The 23744-nt window shown below is 37.3% G+C and overlaps 1 protein-coding gene across 1 annotated transcript in view; it reads left to right on the top strand.

Annotated features, from left to right (window-relative positions):
* LOC120108687 (cationic amino acid transporter 1-like) overlaps window positions 1-19891 on the top strand; it is a 60526-nt gene extending 40635 nt beyond the window's left edge. Inside the window, exon 2 of the mRNA XM_039122363.1 lies at window positions 18555-19891. Coding sequence (XP_038978291.1) covers window positions 18555-19891 — 1337 coding nt within the window. The remainder of the gene's footprint in view (window positions 1-18554) is intronic.
* The last annotated feature ends 3853 nt before the right edge of the window (window positions 19892-23744 follow it).

Here is a 23744-nt window from a genome sequence, read left to right as displayed (position 1 = left end):
AGAAAGACTAACTAAAGAAATTTCAGAACTTAAAAACAATAATCCAACTCTAAAAGATAACCTTACAAAAGATTTAAGCTTACTAAAAATAGAAAAACTGAACTTAATAAAAGAACTTGAAAAATATAAATCTATTGTTGAGAAGTTCACTTATAGCTCTGAAAAATTAGAAATAATTCTTAATAATCAAAGAGCTGTGTTTAATAGATCTGGTTTAGGGTATAAGCCAAAGAATAAGCAAAAATTTCTTAAAAACTTTTTTGAAAAAGCCGGAGCAAGTAAAACTAAAAATGTAACTTGTTTCTATTGTAGAAAAGTAGGACATAAAACTAATGTGTGTGACCATAGAAAAATAAAAGCTAAAAGAAAAATTAAAAAGGTTTGGGTTCCAAAAGGAACCAACAAAGCTAACCTTGAAGGATCCAAGAAAACTTGGGTACCTAAGACTATATGATTTTCTTGTGTAGGAGTGTCTTGCAGCCAAGCTCAATAAAAACTATTGGTACTTGGATAGTGGCTGCTCAAGACATATGACGGGTGACAAGAAGCAATTCTTCACCCTAGAACCTAAGAAAGAAGGTGTGGTGACTTTTGGAGATGATAACCAAGGTCACATCATGGGTATTGGTAAGATACAAATCACACCTTCAACCTTTATTGATAATGTTCGGTTTGTAGATGGTCTTAAGCACAATTTACTTAGCATTAGTCAACTATGTGATAAAGATTTTGATGTATTGTTTAAGCCATCTATGTGCATCATAACCAACTCAACTAACAATAGTTTAGTTTTCAAAGGACTAAGACGTGACAATGTTTATGTAGTAGATCTTGATGATCTTGCTAAAAACAGCCACTGCTTAGTAGCTAATGATACTAAGCTTAGTGAGGCAAGTTGGTTATGGCATCGTAAATTAGGTCATGCAAGTATGGACATATTATCTAAATTAGTTAAAAGAGATTCCGTGATTGGTTTGCCAAAGCTGAAATTTGAGAAAAACAAAATCTATAAAGCATGTCAATTTGGCAAACAATCTAGAAGCTCTTTAAAGTCCATAAATTGTGTCTCTACAACTAGACCCCTTGAGCTACTTCACATGGACCTTTTTGGACCAACTAGGACCACAAGCCTTGGTGGAAACAAGTATGGACTTGTCATAGTTGATGATTTTTCTAGATACACATGGGTCATGTTTTTAGCTCATAAGGATGAAGCATTTTCTGTTTTTAAGAAATTCCACAAGAAAGTAACAAATACAAAAAATAGTTCAGTTATAGCAATTAGGAGTGATCATGGAACGGAATTTGAAAATCATCTATTTGATGAATTCTGTAGTAAAAAGGGGATAACTCATAATTTCTCTACACCTAGGACACCACAACAAAATGGAGTTGTGGAAAGAAAGAATAGAACCCTAGAGAAAATGGCTAGGACTATATTGTGTGAAAGTGACCTCCCAAAGTATTTTTAGGGAGAAGCCATTAACACATCATGTCATATAATAAATAGAGTTCTATTAAGACCAATTATAAAAAAAACACCTTACGAACTTTGGAGAGATAGAAAGCCCAAAGTAAGCTACTTTTATGTGTTTGGCTGTAGGTTTTTCATTCATAATAATGGCAAAGATAACTTAGGTAAATTTGATTCCAAATCTGATGAAGGTATCTTCTTGGGATATTCTACATCGAGTAAGGCTTATAGAGTCTACAACAAAAGAATCCTTGTTATTGAAGAATCCATTCATGTTGTTTTTGATGAGTCTAATGATGCTTCCTCCAGCAAGAGAGTAGTATTTGATGATGATGCAGGAATAATTGAAGAAAAGATGGATCACATGACTCTACAAGAGGATGAACCCAAGCAAGTTGAAGAAACTTCAACAAGCCAAGAAGTAATTGCCGAACATGGGCTTACAAAAGCTTGGAGGTATGCTCACGGTTACCCTAAAGAGTTAATCTTAGATGATCCATCTCAACCTGTTAGAACTAGAGCCTCTCTCAGAAACTTAAATAATCATCTTGCATTTGTTTCACATTTAGAACCTAAAAACATTGAAGAAGCTGAAAGTGATGTAAATTGGATAAATGTTATGCAAGAGGAACTTAACCAATTTACAAGAAATAAAGTATGGAACTTAGTTGAAAGACCCAATGAATACTCAATAATAGGAACTAAATAGATATACAAAAATAAACTTGATGAAAATGGAGTTGTGGTTAGGAACAAGGCTAGACTAGTAGCAAAGGGCTATAATCAAGAAGATGGTATAGACTTTGATGAGACTTTTGCTCCTGTGGCTAGACTTGAGGCAATTAGATTGTTACTAGCATTTGCATGTTATAAAGATTTTAAATTATTTTAAATGGATGTAAAAAGTACCTTCTTGAATGGATATATTAATGAGGAGATTTATGTAGAACAACCACCTGGTTTTGAGAATCATCAATACCCCAATCATGTTTATAAACTAAATAAAGCTCTTTATGGTCTAAAACAAGCTCCTAGAGCATGGTATGAAAGACTTAGCAAATTTCTATTAGACCATGAATTTTCTAGAGGAAATGTTGATACAACCCTATTTTTGAAAAAGAAAAATAAAAATATGTTAGTAGTGCAGATTTATGTAGATGATATTATTTTCGGTACTACTAACAATCGTCTTTGCGAAGAGTTTGCTGAATTAATGCAGAGTGAATTTGAGATGAGCATGATGGGAGAATTGAACTACTTCCTCGACTTCAAATCAAACAATCCAAGGAAGGAATTTTCATCAATCAAGCTAAATACATCAAGAAAATGCTAAAGAAGTTTGATATGGATGGAAACAAGTCAATTGGCACTCCCATGAGCTCATCATGCAAACTAGACAAAGATGAATCAGATAAATCAGTAAATCAAAAGCTGTATAGAGGTATGATAGGATCATTATTATATCTTACAGCAGGTAGACCTGATATCATGTTTAGTGTATGCCTGTGTGCTAGATATCAATCTAATCCTAAGGAATCAAACCTAATTGCAGTTAAGAGAATTTTTAAATATCTAATAGGAACAAAAAACATAGATCTATGGTACTCTAAAGAATCAAGCATAAACTTAATAGGGTACACTGATTCTGACTTCGCTAAATGTAAACTTGATACAAAAAGCATCAGCGGGTCATGTCAATTCTTAGAAGAGAACTTAATCTCATAGTTTAGCAAGAAACAAAACTCGGTTGCACTATCCACGGCGGAAGCCGAATATGTTGCTGCCGGGAGTTGTTGTGCTCAAATTTTATGGATCAAGCAACAACTTGAAGATTATGGCATTAAACAAGATAAGATTCCTATAAATTGCGATAATACAAGTGCCATAAATCTAACTAAAAATTCAATTCAACACTCAAGAACTAAATATATTGAGATAAGACATCACTTCATAAGAGATCATGTGTTAAATGGTGATGTGATGCTTGAATTTATTTGTACTGATGATCAACTTGCTGATATCCTCACAAAACCTTTGAGTGAAGATCGATTTTGTATCCTTAGAAGAGGGTTAGGAGTGATTGATCCATTTTTGTGATACTCTCCTATAATTCATTGATTTTGATGATTAGCTTATGTTAAATATAGGATTTCTCATCTATGGTCACCAAATCATTCCTTAAGTTCAAAAAAAATTTCCATATCTATCTCCTCTAGCACGGAATTAACTGAGTTTTTGGTTATGTGCCAGAGTTCGAGTCGACTCGAATAGATTTTAGAGTCGGCTCGTGGGCGAGTCGACTCGCACATGTTTAGGAGTCGACTCGAGGTTGAGTCGACTCGCGCATGTTTAGGAGTCGACTCGAGGTCAGAAATCCGACTTTTAACCCTAACTGAAATATCCTTTTCTCCACTTCTATTCTTGGCCGCCACTGTTCAAAAACCTAGAGTCGTCTCCTACATCGTCCCCGACCCTTTTTCCCGTCATTTCTTCCTTGTTTTCTTCCGTCCTTCGAGTCCATCCTTCCGTATTAGGTCGAAAAAGCCTAGGAAAGCAGTTGTCCCGAGCCGGAAGAGACCTCTCTCCGCGAGCAGCGCCGAGAGACGGTCCAAGGCGAGAAACGAACCCATGAGGCTACCACCTCCGGTTCCTTCTCCGCCGAGGACGGTTCCCTCGCAACCGTGCGCCGGGAGGGTTGTCTCTACCGGGAGACAAGTCAACTTTGACTTCCTCTCCTGGGAAGGGTTCAACCTAGGACATCACCTTAGAGCCCAAAACTTAGAATATTTTTGTTCTCTTGACCTCCCTACCTACCCAGGGTTAGTTAGGAAATTTTATGGGACCGTCACAAGGGGTGGCGGTGGAGTCCAAGGGGTAGTAGCCAATGTCCCTATTCTCATTTCAGAAGATCTCATTGCTAGGGTCCTCCACTTGTCTCGCGATGGGATCGCTCCCACACATCCCACAGACAGGACAGAGGCCCTTACGGCCATTTTAGGGAGACCACCCCAATCCCCCATAGAGGAGGTGTCTGCAAATCAGCTTTCGGCTGAAATGCGACTCCTCCTGAGCATCATATATAGGACCCTTTTTCCTAAGACTGGTTGGTTTGACTTTGTCTTAGAAAAGGACCTAGCATTGATGTTCTACATTCTACATGACATTCCCCTAAACTTTCGAAAGCTAATCTATAGGTATCTCTGTGAACCCTTAGATAAGCCTAGGCTAATTCTTCCCCTACGGAATGCTATTTACACTTATCTTTAGGAAATTAGAGGTCCCTATCCTTGAGGAAGAACTGTTGCCCGAGGTGACAACCCAAGAGGGGGGGGTGAATTGGTTTCTTCTAAACTTTTGGTGTTTTAAAAGTTTTCTTAATTAAGTGCGGTGAATGCTTTCTTAAATTACTTGAATGAATTAAACTAGAGTAAAGATGAAAGATAATGCAATAATAAGCATAAGAACAAGCACAACACAAACACAGCGATATATAGTGGTTCGGTGCACCCCAAGGCACCTACGTCCACTCCCCAAGCGTCCCCTTGGGAATTTTACTATAACCCCTCGGATTACAGTAGGATTGTTTTCCGGGCTCACAATCCAAAACCTTTACAATTTGGTTTTCCGGGATCACCAAGAACCTATGTTGGTTTTACGGGCTCACCAACAAACCTTCACAATTGGTTTTACGGGCTTACCAAGAACCTATGTTGGTTTTACGGGGTTACCAACAACCTACGTTGGTTTTACGGGCTTACCAACAACCTACGTTGGTTTTACGGGGTTACCAACAACCTACGTTGGTTTTACGGGCTTACCAACAACCTACAATGTTGGTTTTACGGGCTTACCAACAAACCTTACAACAAGTAGTTTGACAAACAAAAAGAAAGATTCAAACTCCTAAATGAGCAAATGAAACAATATAAACTACAAAGAAGAGTTAGAAAGTATTTATCGCTTTGAAGTGGCTTTGCTCTTCTTTGTCAAGGATGCTTCACTTCTTCAAGGGAGGATGGAGCTCTTGATTCCTCTTTGAAACTGCTCAACCCCTTTCTTTTGATTCTTGAATGAAGCACTTGGATGAAGCTTGCCTTCCTAGGGTTCTCTCTTGAATGCACTTGATGTATTTTTCCCAAAACTTGCTTCCTCTGATGAATACTCCCTCTTAAATACTTCTCCAACCTCCAAATAGTCCTATCTGACCGTTGGATTGAAGAAACTAGCCGTTTATAGCCGTTGGGAGTCGAAAAAGCATTTCTGCACAACTAGCCGTTATGTTCAGCCCGTGTTTGGGTCGGCTCAACCTGTCCTTGGGTCGACCCAACCTTCACTTGGGTCGACTCAACCATTTCTTAGGTCGACCCTCTCAGAAAACACAGAAACTTGAAATTCAGCCTTCTGTTGCCTTGGGTCGACCCAACCTTTCTTTGGGTCGACCCAAGGTCAGCTTCAGAAAATTCAGAGCCTTGAATTTCAGCCTTTCTTCACTTGGGTCGACTCAACCTTTCTTTGGGTCGACTCAAGGTTTACTTGGGTCGACTCAACTTCTTCTTGGGTCGACCCTCTCAGTAAATCCAGAGAGCATTCTTCCTTTGCATTTTGAGGTTCTTTGGAGGTTGGGTCGACTCTTGCTTACCTTGGGTCGACCCAACTCACTGTTCATTTGTGCTGTTTTTGCAGGAGTGTGCCAAATGATTCCTCGATGTGCCGGGGTCGACCCAATCAACCTATGGGTCGACTCAATCCACACTTTGCTGCATTCTCAAGGTTAGTTTCATCCAAATGAACAAGACCATATATATATTTCCAATTAAGCAAATGTACTGAGAGCAATGAACTTATAAATGAAGTATCAATTTTAACTTATAGCATACTCTAGAGAATTGCTTGTTAATCATCAAAATAACACTATCATCCTCAATCTCCCCCTTTTTGATGATTACAAAATAAAGAGTATAAGCCTATTGATACTTGTCTTTAAAATCAGTTTATAAAAGGGATTGAATTTCAGAATTTCAGCTTTTCATATATATAAGTGAAATCTCCCCCTATATCATTCAAAATTTGCCAATTTGATTTTTTGAATGGCTCCCCCTTTCATTTATAATTCATTAGCAATGAAACTTCAAAAATTTGAGATAAAATAAGAGTTTCAGCTTATGTATCGGGGTGAGAAAGGAGCGTGCCAAATTCTGAATTTATATGTGCCAAATTCTGAATTATGATAGAAATTTTTGATTTGATGATTTTCATTGTTACAAATTGCTCCCCCTTAGATATGTAAGCTTTCTTATATGATTTTCAATTTGTTTGCCCATTTATTTCTCTTTTCTTTTCATAACTTCTTTACTCACTCTTTCTCACAAAAGTAATACTCTTTCGTCTCAAATGAAATACTCTTTCTTTTCTTAGAGTGAATACTCTATCTTTTCATCTCCCCCTTTATATACTCTTTTCTTCTCCCTTTATATACTCTTTCCTTCTCTTCTCTTTTATATACTCTTTCCTTCTCTTCTCCTTTATATACTCTTTCCTCTTCTCCCTTTATATACTCTTTCCTTCTCTTCTCTTTTATATACTCTTTCCTTCTCTTCTCCTTTATATACTCTTTCCTTCTCTTCTCCCCCTTTTTGTTATCATCAAAAACATATATATGGGAAAAGATGCAATAAAGAACAAACTTCAGACTTCATTGATCAAAATAGGAACATTTTCATATATTAATGCTCAAAATGATGAAAAGTACAATGTTCCACAATCAAGATTTAAAGATATAAGGGAAAGACAAGATTCATAAGAGAAAAAGCAAGATACATATGAGAAAAGGCAAGATACATACGAGAACTAGATTTCTAGCCTAGGCTCTAAATATAGATGCTAAGATCAGCCTAGGGAGACTCTAATTGAGAGTGGGAAATAGGGTTTTCGGAAGAGGACAAAGGGTAAACAGTGCCCTAGATAGCTTACGGGTCCCCCTTTTAACAGTGGGGTCCCGACGTTGGGTCGACTCAAGAAATTTCTTGGGTCGACTCAACGTTGGGTCGACCCTATTCTGGGTTGGGTTGACCCAAGTGCAGAATTTTTCTTTTCTCTTCCTTTTTTTTTTTGCTTCTAAAAATTTTCCTTGCTTTCAATCCTTATAAATTCTTTCTGGGACAATGATACATGAGTAAGGAATCTATAGATAACAAGTGTGACTCATGTTTCATGGATTTTTAGAAATTGGAGGAATGTATCATGAGACTACTTGCTCCCTTTTATATTTTTTCAATAAAAAGGATCACATATGCCTAATTTCCTCCTTAGCGTGCAGAATCTATCTTCACTCAAGGGTTTTGTGAATATATCGGCTAATTGTTTTTCAGTGCATATATGCTCAATACATATGTTTCCATTTTGCACATGATCCCTTATCTTATTTCTATGTGTTTGTCTTTAGGAATGAGATATTTAGGATGTAAGCCAGAAGTGATTTCTAAATGTAGATTCCAAAGATAGTTTTCTAATCAAGTGTAGGTGGAATCTTCCTTAGGTTAATTCAAGAAATACCATGAATGATATTCAAGGAAGGACATGAGTGGAAATCTACTCTCTCTTCACTAAGTATGAAAGCTTGTTCGTTTAAGACCTTTTGCCCAATTTATTAAGTATTTATCAACAGGAGAGTAATTTTAATTAATTTTCAGAGTGAAAGATCAAAACTTATATACTTGAAAGTCATATCATCATGTTGGATCATTAATTTTTAATGACTTCAAGGTTCTTTTATGATAAAAAGAGCATTGGGGCACAAGTACCAAAATGTGAATTCATGTAGTTTTTGATACATCTTAGAGTTCTTTTACAAACTTTCTTTTATCCCTTTAGAAAATAAGCACAATTTGATACATAAAAATATGAATTGGCACACAATTTAAGTTCTAAAGATCAAGTCAATTAGGATTCATTAGTGAATATCAAAAGAGATTTTCTAAATCACAGTTTTTATAGATGATCATTGAGGTACGTGTATTTATAGAATTCAATTTCTTAATCACAGTTTTTCAGCAATGTATACATGAAGCTCAATGAATTTTTAAATATCAAAACATAATCATATATTTAAAAATATTTGCTTGTAATCAAGATCATTGAAAGATACATCATTTAGACCAATATTAGTACATTTTAATGATAAGAAAAGATATGTTTCGGATGCGTATCAGAGCAATCAACCAAGGCATCAAAATTAATTCTGTTTTTCTTACATTAACATTTTATTTAGTAATCATGTGGAGTTTAAATGTTTATACAAAATCAGATTCTGAATTACATAGAATTTTCACTAGAGGCTTTTTAAGTCATAATTTGAGATATGTATCTTCCACATTGTAGCTCATCGTAAATTATTACGATTGAAAACACATATTTCAAACATATAAGAGCATAATCAGAATCTTTGTATTTAATGTTGAGTTTTGGTATGAATTAGAATATTATATACCAAATTTAGGCAAGTTGAAGGATAGAACAAAATCAATTTATTTTCCCTAAATAGAGATATTCTTCTCTTCTCCTTTCTACAATTTTATTTAGCTTTCAGATTTTAACAATGATTGTGAATGACAAATCTGAAATTTCTTTTCAATAAAACCTAAACAAAAGATGTTATGTAGCAATTCAAACATTCAATCAAATTGTCCAAGTATGAAGCATTACAAAACATTGAGAACCCATAAATCAAGATATCATACCATATGCAAAATATATCATGTGTTAAGTCATGCATTAAAATACTAAGAACAAGAATGTCAAGGATCAAAATCAGTTCTTTTCAAATAAACTCCCCCTATTTAAATATAATTTCGCACTGATATATTCCTTAAAGTATGTTTTCAAGTGATTAACCATTTTGACTTGATTCTTCTTATATACTTTCATTTACTTTGTCTTTCATTTTTACTTTCTTATGCTCTATACTCTATTTGCTCCCTATCTGGTGGAGTTGGGAAGGGGCACGAGGTACTACCACTAGCCTCCCTCTTGTGCCGTCCCTAATATGCCCTACACCGAATAGTTGGGTCAAATAGTGCCGGGTACTACCACTAGCCTCCCCATTGGCACCATCCCTATGATGAGCAATATAGAAGGGTTAAAATGTTTACTTCGAATTCTTCCTGTTTTAGTGTAATTAATTATGGATTTTATCCCTTCCAAATGTCCCGAATATATTATGCTTGTTTTACTTTTTCTTAAGATTGGAGTATTTGCCTTTGCTTAGATTCTACACCTCTTGAATAATATTCATTTTCTTTTCTTTATCTCTCTCTCTTTTTGTTATTCTCAAGTAATTTACATGAAAGAGCAGAATGAGGAATTAATCTTGTGTATCATACAAACAACATTTTCATTATGTTCATGGATTCATAATTTCACACAAGTTATTTTAGATCAAAATTTTAAGCATAAACTTGTGTATTTCATGGTTATGACATATGCAAAGATATATTCTAGTTTGGGCAAACCATGAAACAATCTCTAAAAGTATAAGTCAATCAATTATAGACATGATATCAAAAATTAATAATTAAAGGCCTCAATCATGCCATAATAAGATTTAAGTTATTGACTTTGCTCAATTAATTTATGAGAGAAGTATCTAGAATTACCATTTCATTCTGCATTCTTCAGTCAAATACCTACTAGATTTCTTATGTATGAACTTTTGGCTGACGAAGGTCCTCTCTCTTGTTTGCATGTGAATGTTTATTGTACCTTATATGGAGATATCCTTCAAGTTGAGATCTCTCATTTTTCTTGCTCAAGAATCCTGCATCATTAACAAACTCCTTTTCTTTCTTGAAGGAGAGTCATTAGTTTCTTCAAGATACAAAACATTCATCCAACATATTCTTTGTTTTAAACTAGATGACTCAATATAAGATATGACAATAGTTGCTTGTTGAGTCACTTTACTCAAGAGATTGCCTAAATATAAGCAAGCACATATCACTTGAACTAAAGAGATAGTTTCATTAACCAAGATAGTTCAATGACAAGCATGTGAGCAATGGAAAGATTTATCAAGGTCAAGTCAATTTTTATTTTCAGAATCAATTTAGCTTAGATTCTATTTCCTTAAGATAATTATCAGTAAGACATATTAGCTAAGTTTTAATCAATTTTATCTTAATCAGTTGTTTCTATCAAAAATTCAGATTATGATTTATTTGTTATCAATAAAATAAGATTCATTAAAGTTAGATTGAAGTCTTGCCCAAGTGCACATAATGAGCATACATTCTGGTCTATTAGCTGTAAGATGAAATAATTATTCTATCAAGCTTCAATACAGCTTTAAACAATAGATCTACTTTGCTCATCCTTTTCAAATTCTACAAGATGGGGTCATAGATGTACCTTCTTCATGCCAATCTTCTATAAGAATTTTCTTGTGGACTACCGTTGGTCAATGAAGATCCCCTTTCTTGTTTGTCTTAATTTGGAGATTGAGAGAAGATGTTAATTCATTCATCACACATATTTCAAACTCACCTTACATGAGCTAAGTAAAATCTTCATATAATTCTTCATTAGTGGAACCCAAAAATGATGTCATCAATGCATACTTTGAGCAAATAAGATATTACAAATTCTTCTTTTTGATGCATAGATTTATCACTATTACTTTCTATCAAAAAGGTTACTTAAGCTTTTATATATCATGCTTTTGATGCTTGTACCAAATCACATATTGCTTTATCATATATGTAATGTGTATTTTTAAGTATGGTGGTTATTTTACATAGATCTCCTTTTTAATGAAATAACCACATAGGAGTGAGTTCTACACATTCATTTGATAGCATATAAAGCTCATAAAGCAAGCAAATGATAATGGTGATCTTTACTTCTAATCATACAAGAATCTCATCAAGATCTATTTTATCTTTTCTTGATTTAGTCTTTTAGTAGTCATCAATTTTTCTTCATTAAGTGCATTTCTGAAAAACTCAATTTGGTTCTAATTATTAACATGTTTTCAGATTGTTATATGTAAAAGATTAACCATATACATATATATAATTTGTTTTTAGTATTTTGATAATAAATCATTAGTCTCATAAAGAATAAAGTGAATTGATACTTCTACAACTAGAAGTTTTCATGAATGTTCTATATGCATTGCTTGATGAATGATATCCAAGGATAGAAATATCTTTATCAGATTTGGCATTATTTTCATGGGAACATATCAAGCATAACATGTACGACTGAAAAATATGAGAGATATGCAATAGTTCTTTTTCTATTTTTCAGAAGATCAAAAGAAGTTTTCATCAAAAAATAGATTTAAGAGAGATCATATGTATGACACGCAGTGATGATAGTCTTTTAAAAATTATTTAAGTAGATGACTATCATACATAATTATCTTTTGCATTTCTTCAAGAATTCTATTAACTCTATTTTACTTATGGTGTCCTTGGTGCTGAAATCGTTGGATTTAATATTATTTTCTGTATAACCTTTATCAGGATTTTGGTTTTCAACACTGTGCCATGATACTCTTTATCTTCACAGTTTGGAAACCTTTATCATTTGAAACACTTTTACAAGATTTAGTAAATACAGAAAAATACTTCAGTTTTATTTCCCAAGAATAAATCCAACGTAAGCTTTTGAAAACTTAGAGATGGAAACAACATCTTTAGATTTAGAAAAGATTTTTGTTTGTTTCCTTAGTTAGCATGCATAGCAAAACTTTGACCTTTAAGTAGATAATCTAAGTAGGCCTATGGCAAGGTCTTTTGGGAGTAAGTACATACTAGCATGAGTTGATTCTATGTGCCAAGGATGGTTTCTTTAATCTTGGTATTCATAGTGCAAATATTCAAAAGCATACCAAGTACACATTATCATTTTCATGATCAATAAAAAATAATGCCATGGATAAAAATTCTTAATCAAGCATATAGAGAATTCATCGAGTTATTTTTAATAAATTAATTAACCATTTTGCAACTTATCCAATAGTAAGTGGAGCATACTATAAAAATGAAGTGATTTGAATATATTTTCTTTTCAAAAAAATATCACTTATATCACAAAAGTGATTAATACTTGCAAGTTATGTTTTAATCAACTAATGAAGTAATTTCAACACGAGAAGATGTAAGAATTACTTATTTCATTCTTTCTTTCATTTGAATCATTCTTCTTAGTTACATTCAATTCTTTAACACATGTCTAGAGCACCCATTGTTTAGATAACGTCTTTCATTAGAACCTTGGATAGCTAGACATGCTTGCAGAAAAATAATCATATTTTCAACTTAGAAACCCAAGCTCTTTTGGGTCCTTGTAGGTTAGCTATAATTGTTCCTTTTGGAACCCATATTTTCTTAATAGCTATTTTGTCCATGAATTTACAGATTTTAGTATTACAAGGGATGTATTTCTGTATCCTCTTGTTGAATTTAACAAACTTAGATCGAACATGAGTAGTAGGAAAACTTCCAGTTTTCTGTTTCTCCCATTTTGGTTTATCAAATTTGTAATGTATAGATTTAGGAACAACAGAAGAGATTTTAATTAGCTTTTGTTTATAAGAATCTGTTTTAGAATAATTAAAAACTGTTTTAACAAACATATTTTTAAAAGATTTTTGAGTGTACCAAGGTTGATATCCTAATGTAACTTTATCAAATTCAGCTCTTTGATTATTTATCATTAGGTTCAGTTTTTCAGAGCTGAGCGTAAATCTTTCAACAATAGGTTTTAATCTGTCAACTTCTTTAGTTAATCTTCTGTTATCTTCTGAAAGTAATTCATTGTCTTTCTTAAGTTTATCATGACTTTCAGTGAGAAGTTGATCTCTTTGATTTAGTTCTTGATTTTCTTTAATTAAGATTTCAGTTTTACTGGTTAGTTTCAGTTTTTCATCTATTAGAATTTGTTTTTTCAATCTTCAAGTTCTTGTTCTTACAAATAAATTTCTTATATTCTAAATACAAATCAAAAAAGGCATCATGGAGTTCATCAAATGTAAAATTGCTTTCAGTTTCAGTATGTACCTCTTGTGCCACCAAGCATGGATTTTCAATATGATACTGCTCTCCTTCTACACATGATGTTTCAGATTTGTTAGTGCATTCATATTTGTCTTCAAGCATATCCCATATTTCTTTAGCAGTCATGCAAGAAGATATGCAATTAAACTCATTCCTATCTAACGCACAATATAATAGGTTCATGGATTTTGAATTTTGTTGAACCATTTTCTCATTATGTCTAGTGTTTGTGTGTGTTCCATTGACTATAATGCTCCATAAATTATAATCAACTGATTGTATAAAAATCCGCATGCGTATTTTCCAATGTGTATAGTTTATGCCATTAAATAGTGGAGGTCGATCAATTAACTGTCCCTCTCCTAGAAAACTGTCTATTTGAGTTGTCATGATCTTTGGCTCTTTGACGGTTAGGTCAAAACCAAAAAAAGGCAAGGAATTATAGAGCACCTGCTCTGATACCACTTGTTGCCCGAGGTGACAACCCAAGAGGGGGGGGGTGAATTGGTTTCTTCTAAACTTTTGGTGTTTTAAAAGTTTTCTTAATTAAGTGCGGTGAATGCTTTCTTAAATTACTTGAATGAATTAAACTAGAGTAAAGATGAAAGATAATGCAATAATAAGCATAAGAACAAGCACAACACAAACACAGCGATATATAGTGGTTCGGTGCACCCCAAGGCACCTACGTCCACTCCCCAAGCGTCCCCTTGGAAATTTTACTATAACCCCTCGGATTACAGTAGGATTGTTTTCCGGGCTCACAATCCAAAACCTTTACAATTTGGTTTTCCGGGATCACCAAGAACCTATGTTGGTTTTACGGGCTCACCAACAAACCTTCACAATTGGTTTTACGGGCTTACCAAGAACCTATGTTGGTTTTACGGGGTTACCAACAACCTACGTTGGTTTTACGGGCTTACCAACAACCTACGTTGGTTTTACGGGGTTACCAACAACCTACGTTGGTTTTACGGGCTTACCAACAACCTACAATGTTGGTTTTACGGGCTTACCAACAAACCTTACAACAAGTAGTTTGACAAACAAAAAGAAAGATTCAAACTCCTAAATGAGCAAATGAAACAATATAAACTACAAAGAAGAGTTAGAAAGTATTTATCGCTTTGAAGTGGCTTTGCTCTTCTTTGTCAAGGATGCTTCACTTCTTCAAGGGAGGATGGAGCTCTTGATTCCTCTTTGAAACTGCTCAACCCCTTTCTTTTGATTCTTGAATGAAGCACTTGGATGAAGCTTGCCTTCCTAGGGTTCTCTCTTGAATGCACTTGATGTATTTTTCCCAAAACTTGCTTCCTCTGATGAATACTCCCTCTTAAATACTTCTCCAACCTCCAAATAGTCCTATCTGACCGTTGGATTGAAGAAACTAGCCGTTTATAGCCGTTGGGAGTCCAAAAAGCATTTCTGCACAACTAGCCGTTATGTTCAGCCCGTGTTTGGGTCGGCTCAACCTGTCCTTGGGTCGACCCAACCTTCACTTGGGTCGACTCAACCATTTCTTGGGTCGACCCTCTCAGAAAACACAGAAACTTGAAATTCAGCCTTCTGTTGCCTTGGGTCGACCCAACCTTTCTTTGGGTCGACCCAAGGTCAGCTTCAGAAAATTCAGAGCCTTGAATTTCAGCCTTTCTTCACTTGGGTCGACTCAACCTTTCTTTGGGTCGACTCAAGGTTTACTTGGGTCGACTCAACTTCTTCTTGGGTCGACCCTCTCAGTAAATCCAGAGAGCATTCTTCCTTTGCATTTTGAGGTTCTTTGGAGGTTGGGTCGACTCTTGCTTACCTTGGGTCGACCCAACTCACTGTTCATTTGTGCTGTTTTTGCAGGAGTGTGCCAAATGATTCCTCGATGTGCCGGGGTCGACCCAATCAACCTATGGGTCGACTCAATCCACACTTTGCTGCATTCTCAAGGTTAGTTTCATCCAAATGAACAAGACCATATATATATTTCCAATTAAGCAAATGTACTGAGAGCAATGAACTTATAAATGAAGTATCAATTTTAACTTATAGCATACTCTAGAGAATTGCTTGTTAATCATCAAAATAACACTATCATCCTCAAGAACCCACACGCTCCCTCAGGTACACTGATCATATGGGTGAGGGGACTCTTCACAAAATGGGCTTCCATAAAGTAGAGGGTGTCTGGGTTAGGAAAACATCTTCATCCACACCATCTGACCCTCCTACTCACCATTCACCTAGCCCTGACCATGACCAGGACCACTACACAGCTCCTCCCACTTTTCTATCCACTTCTGGTCCCTCATTCCAAACTGAACCATCCACTTCAGCTGGGCCATCTACAGCTCCACCACCTCAGCAGCCCCTAGAGGTCAGGATCAGCCCTGAGCAGCTCCGAAAGCTAAGAGATGAGATAGTGAGAGAGCTGCGAGGTCCACCTAGTGCTCCTTCCACTGATGTCATCCCCTCCACAACAGCCGTATTGATGATGATTGCAGAAGTTAGAGAGGAGATGTCTCACATGAGGACCTTGGTCCAGGGTCAGTATTTGAGCCTTCAAGCCATTAAGGAAGACACGAGACAGATGCGAGACAGCATCAGAGAGGAGCTTGGAAGGCAAAGTCAAGGTGCGGAAAGGCTTGCCAATGCCTTAATCTTCAAGCTTGACACTATTCAGGAGAATGTGACCCAGCTAACTGAGATACAATCTAAGGCCACCTCGGAGATCATCACACAACTAGGGAATGTATTTGAGGGGATAAGCTTGGTCATGCGACACCGAGTCGACTCCAGAAGGTTACGAGTCGACTTCGATATTTGGCGAGTCGACTCCCAGTTATGTCCGAGTCGACTCCCAGAGGAAAGCAAGTGCAAAAAGCAGAGAACCATTTTCGGAGACCCTGTGAACGAGTCGACTCCAAGTGTTCCAGAGTCGACTCCCAATTCAGCCGAGTCGACCCCAACAAAGTGCGAGTCGACTCCGAGGCAGCTCAAATCAACAGACAGAGGATCGGTTTTTCGGGCTCTGAGAGCCGAGTCGACTCCAAGAGGATCCGAGTCGACTCGAGAGAGAAATGCAGAAAAATAGATCTCTGGAATCCTGAGAATGAGCCGTCTCCAAAATGCCGAGTCATCTCCAGATCTTGGCGAGTCGACTCCAGGCTTGAACCAAATTGACTCCAGGTTGGGACGGCACTTTAATTAAAATCCTGAACAGTGGGCGAGTCGTCTCCAGTAAAGCATGAGTCGACTCCAGCAACAGCCGAGTCGACTCCAGATTGAGCGAGTCGACTCCAACCCCAACGGATACATTGTCAGGAGGTGCAGACTGTGCAGAACGGCTATAAATTAGTGTCTAACGGCTATTTTTCAAAAGGGACTGTTTAAATAGCCAGAGTAAACAGTAGGAGACAACAAAAAAAGTTACTCCATCTGTGCATTAAGGCATTTCCAACTACCAAGAGTCCATTGAGAGAAAAGACAAGCAAAAGAAGGAAGAAACGTATTCAATTTATTCCTAGAAGTTTTTCCTTCGCATTCAAGGCTCTTCTTCTGACATCAAATCTTCAGTGCACTCAAAGAGGAGACTCAGAGTTCGAGAAGCCCTTTCTTCCTCTTCCAAAATCTGTTTGAGAGCTTCTAACTTTACTCTATTCATATTGTTTTATATTTGCTTTTTAAGAAGCTTTCCTTGTATCTTTTTCCAAACTGTTTTTCTTACTTGGTTCAATCAGGGAATTGAATCAAGGGTTGTAAGGTTTGTTGGTGAGCCAAAGGGAAAACCAACAGTGTAAGGTTGTGGTTGGTGAACCAGGGAAAACCAACTGGATTTGATTGTAATCCCGGAAAAATAATCGGGTGGTTCTAGTCGGTGAGCCTGTGAAAACCGACCGAGTTCGTTGTGATCTCGCAAAAACAACAAGTTGGATTGTGAACTTGTAAAACAATCGGCTGTAATCCTAGGGATTATAGTGAACTCCCAAGTGCGGCTTGGGGAGTGGACATAGGAGCAAGAGTTGGCTCCGAACTACTATAAAGTCTCTTGAGTTTGTATTGATTAATTGTTTCTTCCCCTCTTTTCATTCACTACATTTAGTAATCTATTTAACCTGCTTGCAATAGATTTAATTAATTACTCATTAAGTTTTTAATTTGTCAATAATTAATTAAAACCCAATTCACCCCCCCTCTTGGGTTGTCTCCTTGGGCAACATCTTCCATCACTAATGTTGATGGAGTACAAACAACCAGAATCATAGTGCTGACGGAGCACAAAGAGAAATGCAAACAACCTCCCCGATCGGTATCATCATTCCATCCGTGCGGAGTGGTTAGGTTTGGCTGTATAAACAATTCTTTCTTTTTCAGATCCGCCGATGTGGGACTAAAATGAGGTATTTTTTTGGCTTCCGACGACGCTTTCAACGACGCTTAAAAGCGTCGTTATTTAACAACGCTAAATAATGTCGTTAAAAGTGTCGTCAATTACATATTAACTTCGACGACGCTTTTAAGCGTCGTCGTTAGCCGACGCTTTTAAAAAATGTCGGCAAATGTTGGCGGGGAAAAATTTTTGTCGATGCTTGGAATAAGCGTTGGCAAATAAGAGTCGGAAATTTTTTTTTTTTGTGTAGTGTCAACTAGTTATCAAGCAAGGTGCATGGTGCAAAATAGCTTAGCAAGTTTTCTAAGTGATTTTTGTGAGTTTAGCATAGTAATGCTCGACTCCAAATCATACAAAAAAATAGATTTTTTTGGTACAAATAAAAAAATGGTTTGGTAACTCAAAAATATCACTCCGGAAGTCACTTAGCTGTATTCTCATTGATCGTGTTGAATTGGTATATATTGTGAAGTGTCATACAACTCGTAATGCCTCACAATATTCTCCCATGATGCCCCCAAATGTCACACAACTTTGTCCAAGCGTCACGTACCAAAAGTTTGGGGTTATCAAAAGAAAAATATGGATATAGTGGATATACAAATGACGTTGTAGTTGCTAATTATTATTCTTTGGCTATATCCAGGTGGTTCCTTCGCGTACCTCCGGGTGGAGCTCGGCGACTTTATTGCTTTCATCGCCGCCGGCAACATTCTCCTCGAGTACATCATCAGCTGCGCCGCCGTCGCCCGCGCCTGGACCTCCTACTTCGCCACCCTCCTCAACCACCAGCCGGACGACTTCCGCATCCACATCCCAGCACTCTCCCCGGACTACAACCGCCTCGATCCCATCGCCGTCGCCGTCACCGCCACCGTCGGCCTCGCTGCCATCCTCAGCACCAAGGCCGCCTCCCGCTTCAACTACGTCGCCTGCATCATCCATCTCACCGTCGTCGTCTTCATCGTCGTCGCCGGGCTCACCAAGGCCGACCCGAAGAACCTCTCCGACTTCGCCCCTTTCGGCGCCCGCGGCCTCTTCTCCGCCTCGGCCGTTCTCTTCTTCGCCTACGTGGGCTTCGACGCGGTGTCCACCATGGCCGAGGAGACCAAGAACCTCGCCCGCGACATCCCGCTAGGCCTCATCGGCGCCATGACCATCACCACCGTCTGCTACTGCCTCCTCGCCCTCACCCTCTGCCTCATGCAGCACTACTCCCGCATCGACGTCGACGCGGCCTTCTCGGTCGCATTCCAGGCCGTCGGCATGGACTGGGCCAAGTATGTCGTCGCCTTCGGCGCGCTGAAGAGCATGACCACCTCCCTCCTCGTCCTGGCCGTTGGGCAGGCCCGCTACCTCACCCACATTGCCCGCACCCACGTGGCACCGCCGTGCCTCGCCCACGTCAACGGCTCGACCGGCACCCCCATCGACGCCACCATCGTCATGCTCGCCGCCACCGCCGTCATCGCCCTCTTCACCATCCTCCGCATCCTCTCCAACCTCATCTCCATCTCCACTCTCTTCATCTTCATGCTCGTCGCCGTCGCCCTCCTCGTCCGCCGCTACTATGTCAGCGGCGAGACCTTCACCGCTGACCGCAACAAGCTCATTATCTGCATTTTTCTCATCTTGGGCTCGTTGATCGGGATAGCCGCCTACTGGGCGGCTGGCGGTGAGGGGTGGGTGGGGTACGCAGTGTCGGTGCCGGTAGGGCTCTTAACAACCGTGTACTTATGGCTAGGAGTGCCGCAGGCGAGAATGCCGAAGCTGTGGGGGGTGCCGATGATGCCGTGGCTGCCGTCGGCATCCATCGCCATCGATGTTTTCCTGCTTGGGTCCATCGACAGAGCATCGTTCGTGAGATTTGGCTTATGGACGGCCTCGCTGCTTGTCTACTATTTCTTCATTGGGCTTCATGCGTCTTATGACACCGCCAAGGTGTCTAGTGGGCGGCCGCTAATCAGTATGGGCTTTGGGTGATGGGATTAGTGGTGGGGACTTCATCTAAGGAACTTAACAAAAAAAATCTGCAAATTACAAATAAAAAAAAATGGGACTAAATATACCGCTTAAAGTATTTTTTTAAAAATAAATATTATTTATTATCCTTCGGAAACAAAGTCATCAGTATATTTTTTACACTTTAGAATACACTCAAAAAAAAAAAAAAAGCACAGAACACCTCCACACTTCTCAAACAAAAATTTAACAATGAAGTAAATAATAATAATAATAATAATAGTAGTAGTAGTAGTAATAGGAGCAGCAGTAGCAGCAGTAGTAGTAGTAGTAATAATAATAATAATAATAATATAGTAATAATAATAATAGGGTACTATCGTGCAAAAAAAATTTTTTTTTTTTTTGCTAATCCATCGTTAGATTGCATAATGGTCACTTTGCGATCTATACAGGTAGATGAGTGAAGAAGTTTAGAGTGCTTAGAGATCTATATAGGAAGGTGTAATCCAATGATCGATGTCATGAAAAAAAAGATTAATCATTTATTTGCGTGAAAGATACGATCCAAACCTCCATGAAAAGAGATGAGATAGTGCGAAGAGAGAAGGTGCATGAAGAGAAGGAAAAAGGTTATTAGTATCTTCTAGAGTGCAAAGTATATAGGAGCGGAATGAAGTCTTGATTAACAGAATAAAGTGGTCATGGTTACAAACTGCCTTCCAATAGATTAGAAGAGTAAACAAAGTGTTTCTTGCTTAAAGAAACTAAATGGTTAAATTTCATACATAAAACCACCTCCGTTGATGGATAAGAAGAGTAAGGAGTTATTTTGAAAATAAAATTCTAAGAATGAGAGGGCAAGGTGTGCAGAGCAGCTTGTCTTGAGTCCAAAAGGTTACATTGTATTATAGATGTGGTTTACAATTCCATTACTACTGCACAGATTTATGTTGGATCCATATCTTCAAAAGCAGAGAAGTTTACCATTGTTTGGTGGTGTCAAAAATCTAAAGTAGAAGCTAGTCTGGCAGCTATAACTCTAGCTATTATATTACAGAATTTTTAAGCGTATACCTTCTTAAATATTTAAAATTATATGAATATCCTCATAAAGTTATTATTTACATGTATATCTTCATAAAACACTTATTTTACATTTGTATCTTTTTCTCCTTTTCTTTGTTTGCATATATACCCATGCTATCAATGCTGTTAAGAAATAAGTGGTTTCAAATTAAAATGAGTAAAATACTCTCAACTGATAGACATACAAAAAAAAATTTATAAGGATATGCATACAAATAGCAATTTTGTAATGGTATTCATATATTTTACATATTTAGAAGGTTAATATGTTCAAAAAATATATTAAAAAAATATCAAAGCCCAGTTGAGAATTGCAAAATCTTTTATGACTCAGTTGAACCGATAGGTCAAAAGAAAATTGGCCAATCCTAAAGATAACGTCAGGCAATTCTGTTCCCCATCACAAAACATTATAATGACTCTTAAACATAATTGTAAGATTAGTATCAGTTAGAAGATATTCTTCTATCTTTTCTCCTAATGAAAGTTATAAGATCTCGTCTAACATTTTCCAGAAAACATATCAATAGTTACCATCTCGTTGAAGGATAGGAGAGTTCGGCACCTTAATAGATAATAAGATGGACCACAAGAGATGCTTGAGCTGTTTCAGGTTTCACCAAGCATATGTTGAACATGGCGTTGCCTGCTGTGATATTACCATCTCCCACAGCCAGGAGCGGCCTAATGTATTTGAGAGCCTAAGGCAAACTCACTAAAAGGAGTCTTTTTCTTTTTTGTTTTGTCTTTGAAGCATTTTCTGTAGTGGACCGGCCTAAGACGAACTCACTAATGGGGTTTTTTTCTTTCTGTTTTGTCTTTGAGGCCTTTTTTGTGATGGGCCTTCTTAATTTGGGTCGGAACTTTAGGCGACCACTTCAGTTGCCTAAGAATTGGGCCGGCTCTGCCTACAGCAGATTCTTTAGTTGTTAAGCATGTGCGAGGCATAAGCTTTGAGTCCTGGGACGACGCTATTCCCTAAGTTTGAGATGCATGCACGGGAATTTCCTTTTGGCTACCATATCCACCATCCACTGTGCACCTGAAAAGCCATACCTTCTGTGGGTACGGTGGAACAAACATGGCATCACATCCCAAGAAAGGCAATGCTCGAATGCGATGCTGTTGCTTTTGGCGCAAAGCTGGCAGCAGATACGAATCCTAGTAGCTAGGCTTGAAATGCACGACATCAAAATGATGACCGCGCCCGCGCCTAATGGTACATGTTCTTATTCTTCTGTGGGGGAACATACAAGATGTATAAAATGCGAGTTCCCATTATCTGATGGTGGATGAACCGTAACAACCGGACTACTAATAGTTGATTCACTTGAATAAACTCAAAACGAAGCTATCACTTCCCATGGCTAGAAGATTTGCTACCAATTGGATCTCTATGATGCGGCTTTTGCAATGCAAAGTATGGTATCTGTAAGATTTTATTTATAATGTAGGCTGCCATTGATTGAGTATTTTATACTATTTGTGAAAAATGAGTTGAAAGTGATTCAGATGGATTGACTGGTAAAGCCCAAATAAAGTTGTGATCCTAAAATTTTGGGCTATGGTCCATCTTAGTGTTTTTTCAGTGTATATATATATATATATATATATATATATATATATATATATATATATATATATATATATATGGGAATGTGGTATAGAGGTATAGGGCCTAGTTCTTGGTTATTTGAGTACTTTAAGTCTTTAATGGGAGGGCCCTATAACTGTTTATTTATTTTGGCCCAGTCCCTTCTTCCATTCAAAATCCTACTTTGACTCAAAATTATATATATATATATAAGTTAGTGGGTTGTCTGCCGTTTTGCATGACAACATAAACTAAGGAGAGGGAGAAAAAGAGCCAGTCCTAGAGTTTATTCTACACATGAGGATTGCTCTTAAAGAAAAATTGTATCGAAATAGCTGGACTAAATGGTATATGATTAAACTTTTTTTTTATTATTTTTGAACTAAATTCTACGGTGTTTAAAGTTTTAGTATAATAATTCAGAAATTCTAACATAATAATCCAGAAATTTTAATAGTATCATATAGTCAGCCATCATGTCATCCTATTTAAAGAAGGATAGCTCTCGTTAATCTCCACAATGTATCGCAATAAAAATGAGGGCTCTCCGTCTTCGAAATGGATAATGTAATGGTTATTTAGCACCGTGGAGGATCCAAAATCAATTTGCTAAAGTAAAATGGAACACAGGGGCGCATGAAAAATTCGTCCCATTGCATCGTACCATGAAAAGAAATTATATAATCCATTATCCATAAGAGTTGGTGTGATACATCACTGATGGCTAAATAATGAATCGTCCGACCAACCACCATGGGTCTAAAGAGCTAGCATTAATGCTAGCTGAGTGAAAATGCACGGTGATACATGGTTCAGGGATTGCACGACCGGATTCCTGCATGAGGCCGAGAGTGGGAGGATCATCTCCACCTGCGGCCCGCAGCATGCCACTCGATTGAAAGCCGAGCTCAGTAGTGTAGATCCAACCAACTACATTTTAAAAGGTAATACACCTTTTTGGTTTAAGAAATATACGGAAGTAATATGTTTTATTTCTGAAGTATCTAAAATATCTATGTAGTTGTTGAGTTTCGATTTTAAAAGCCCAGCTCAGCAATGTAGATCCAACCAACTACATGTTAAAAGGTAATGCACTTTTTTGATTTAATGAATATACGGGAGTAACATGTTTTATTTCTGAAGTATCTAAAATATCTATGCAGCTGTCGAGTTTCCAGATTTCAAAAGCCG

Source organism: Phoenix dactylifera, unplaced genomic scaffold (genome assembly GCF_009389715.1).
Source record: "Phoenix dactylifera cultivar Barhee BC4 unplaced genomic scaffold, palm_55x_up_171113_PBpolish2nd_filt_p 001487F, whole genome shotgun sequence".
Taxonomy (NCBI): domain Eukaryota; kingdom Viridiplantae; phylum Streptophyta; class Magnoliopsida; order Arecales; family Arecaceae; genus Phoenix; species Phoenix dactylifera.
Note: the sequence above shows the minus strand (reverse complement) of the source record. Positions and strands in the feature narration are given on the sequence as shown.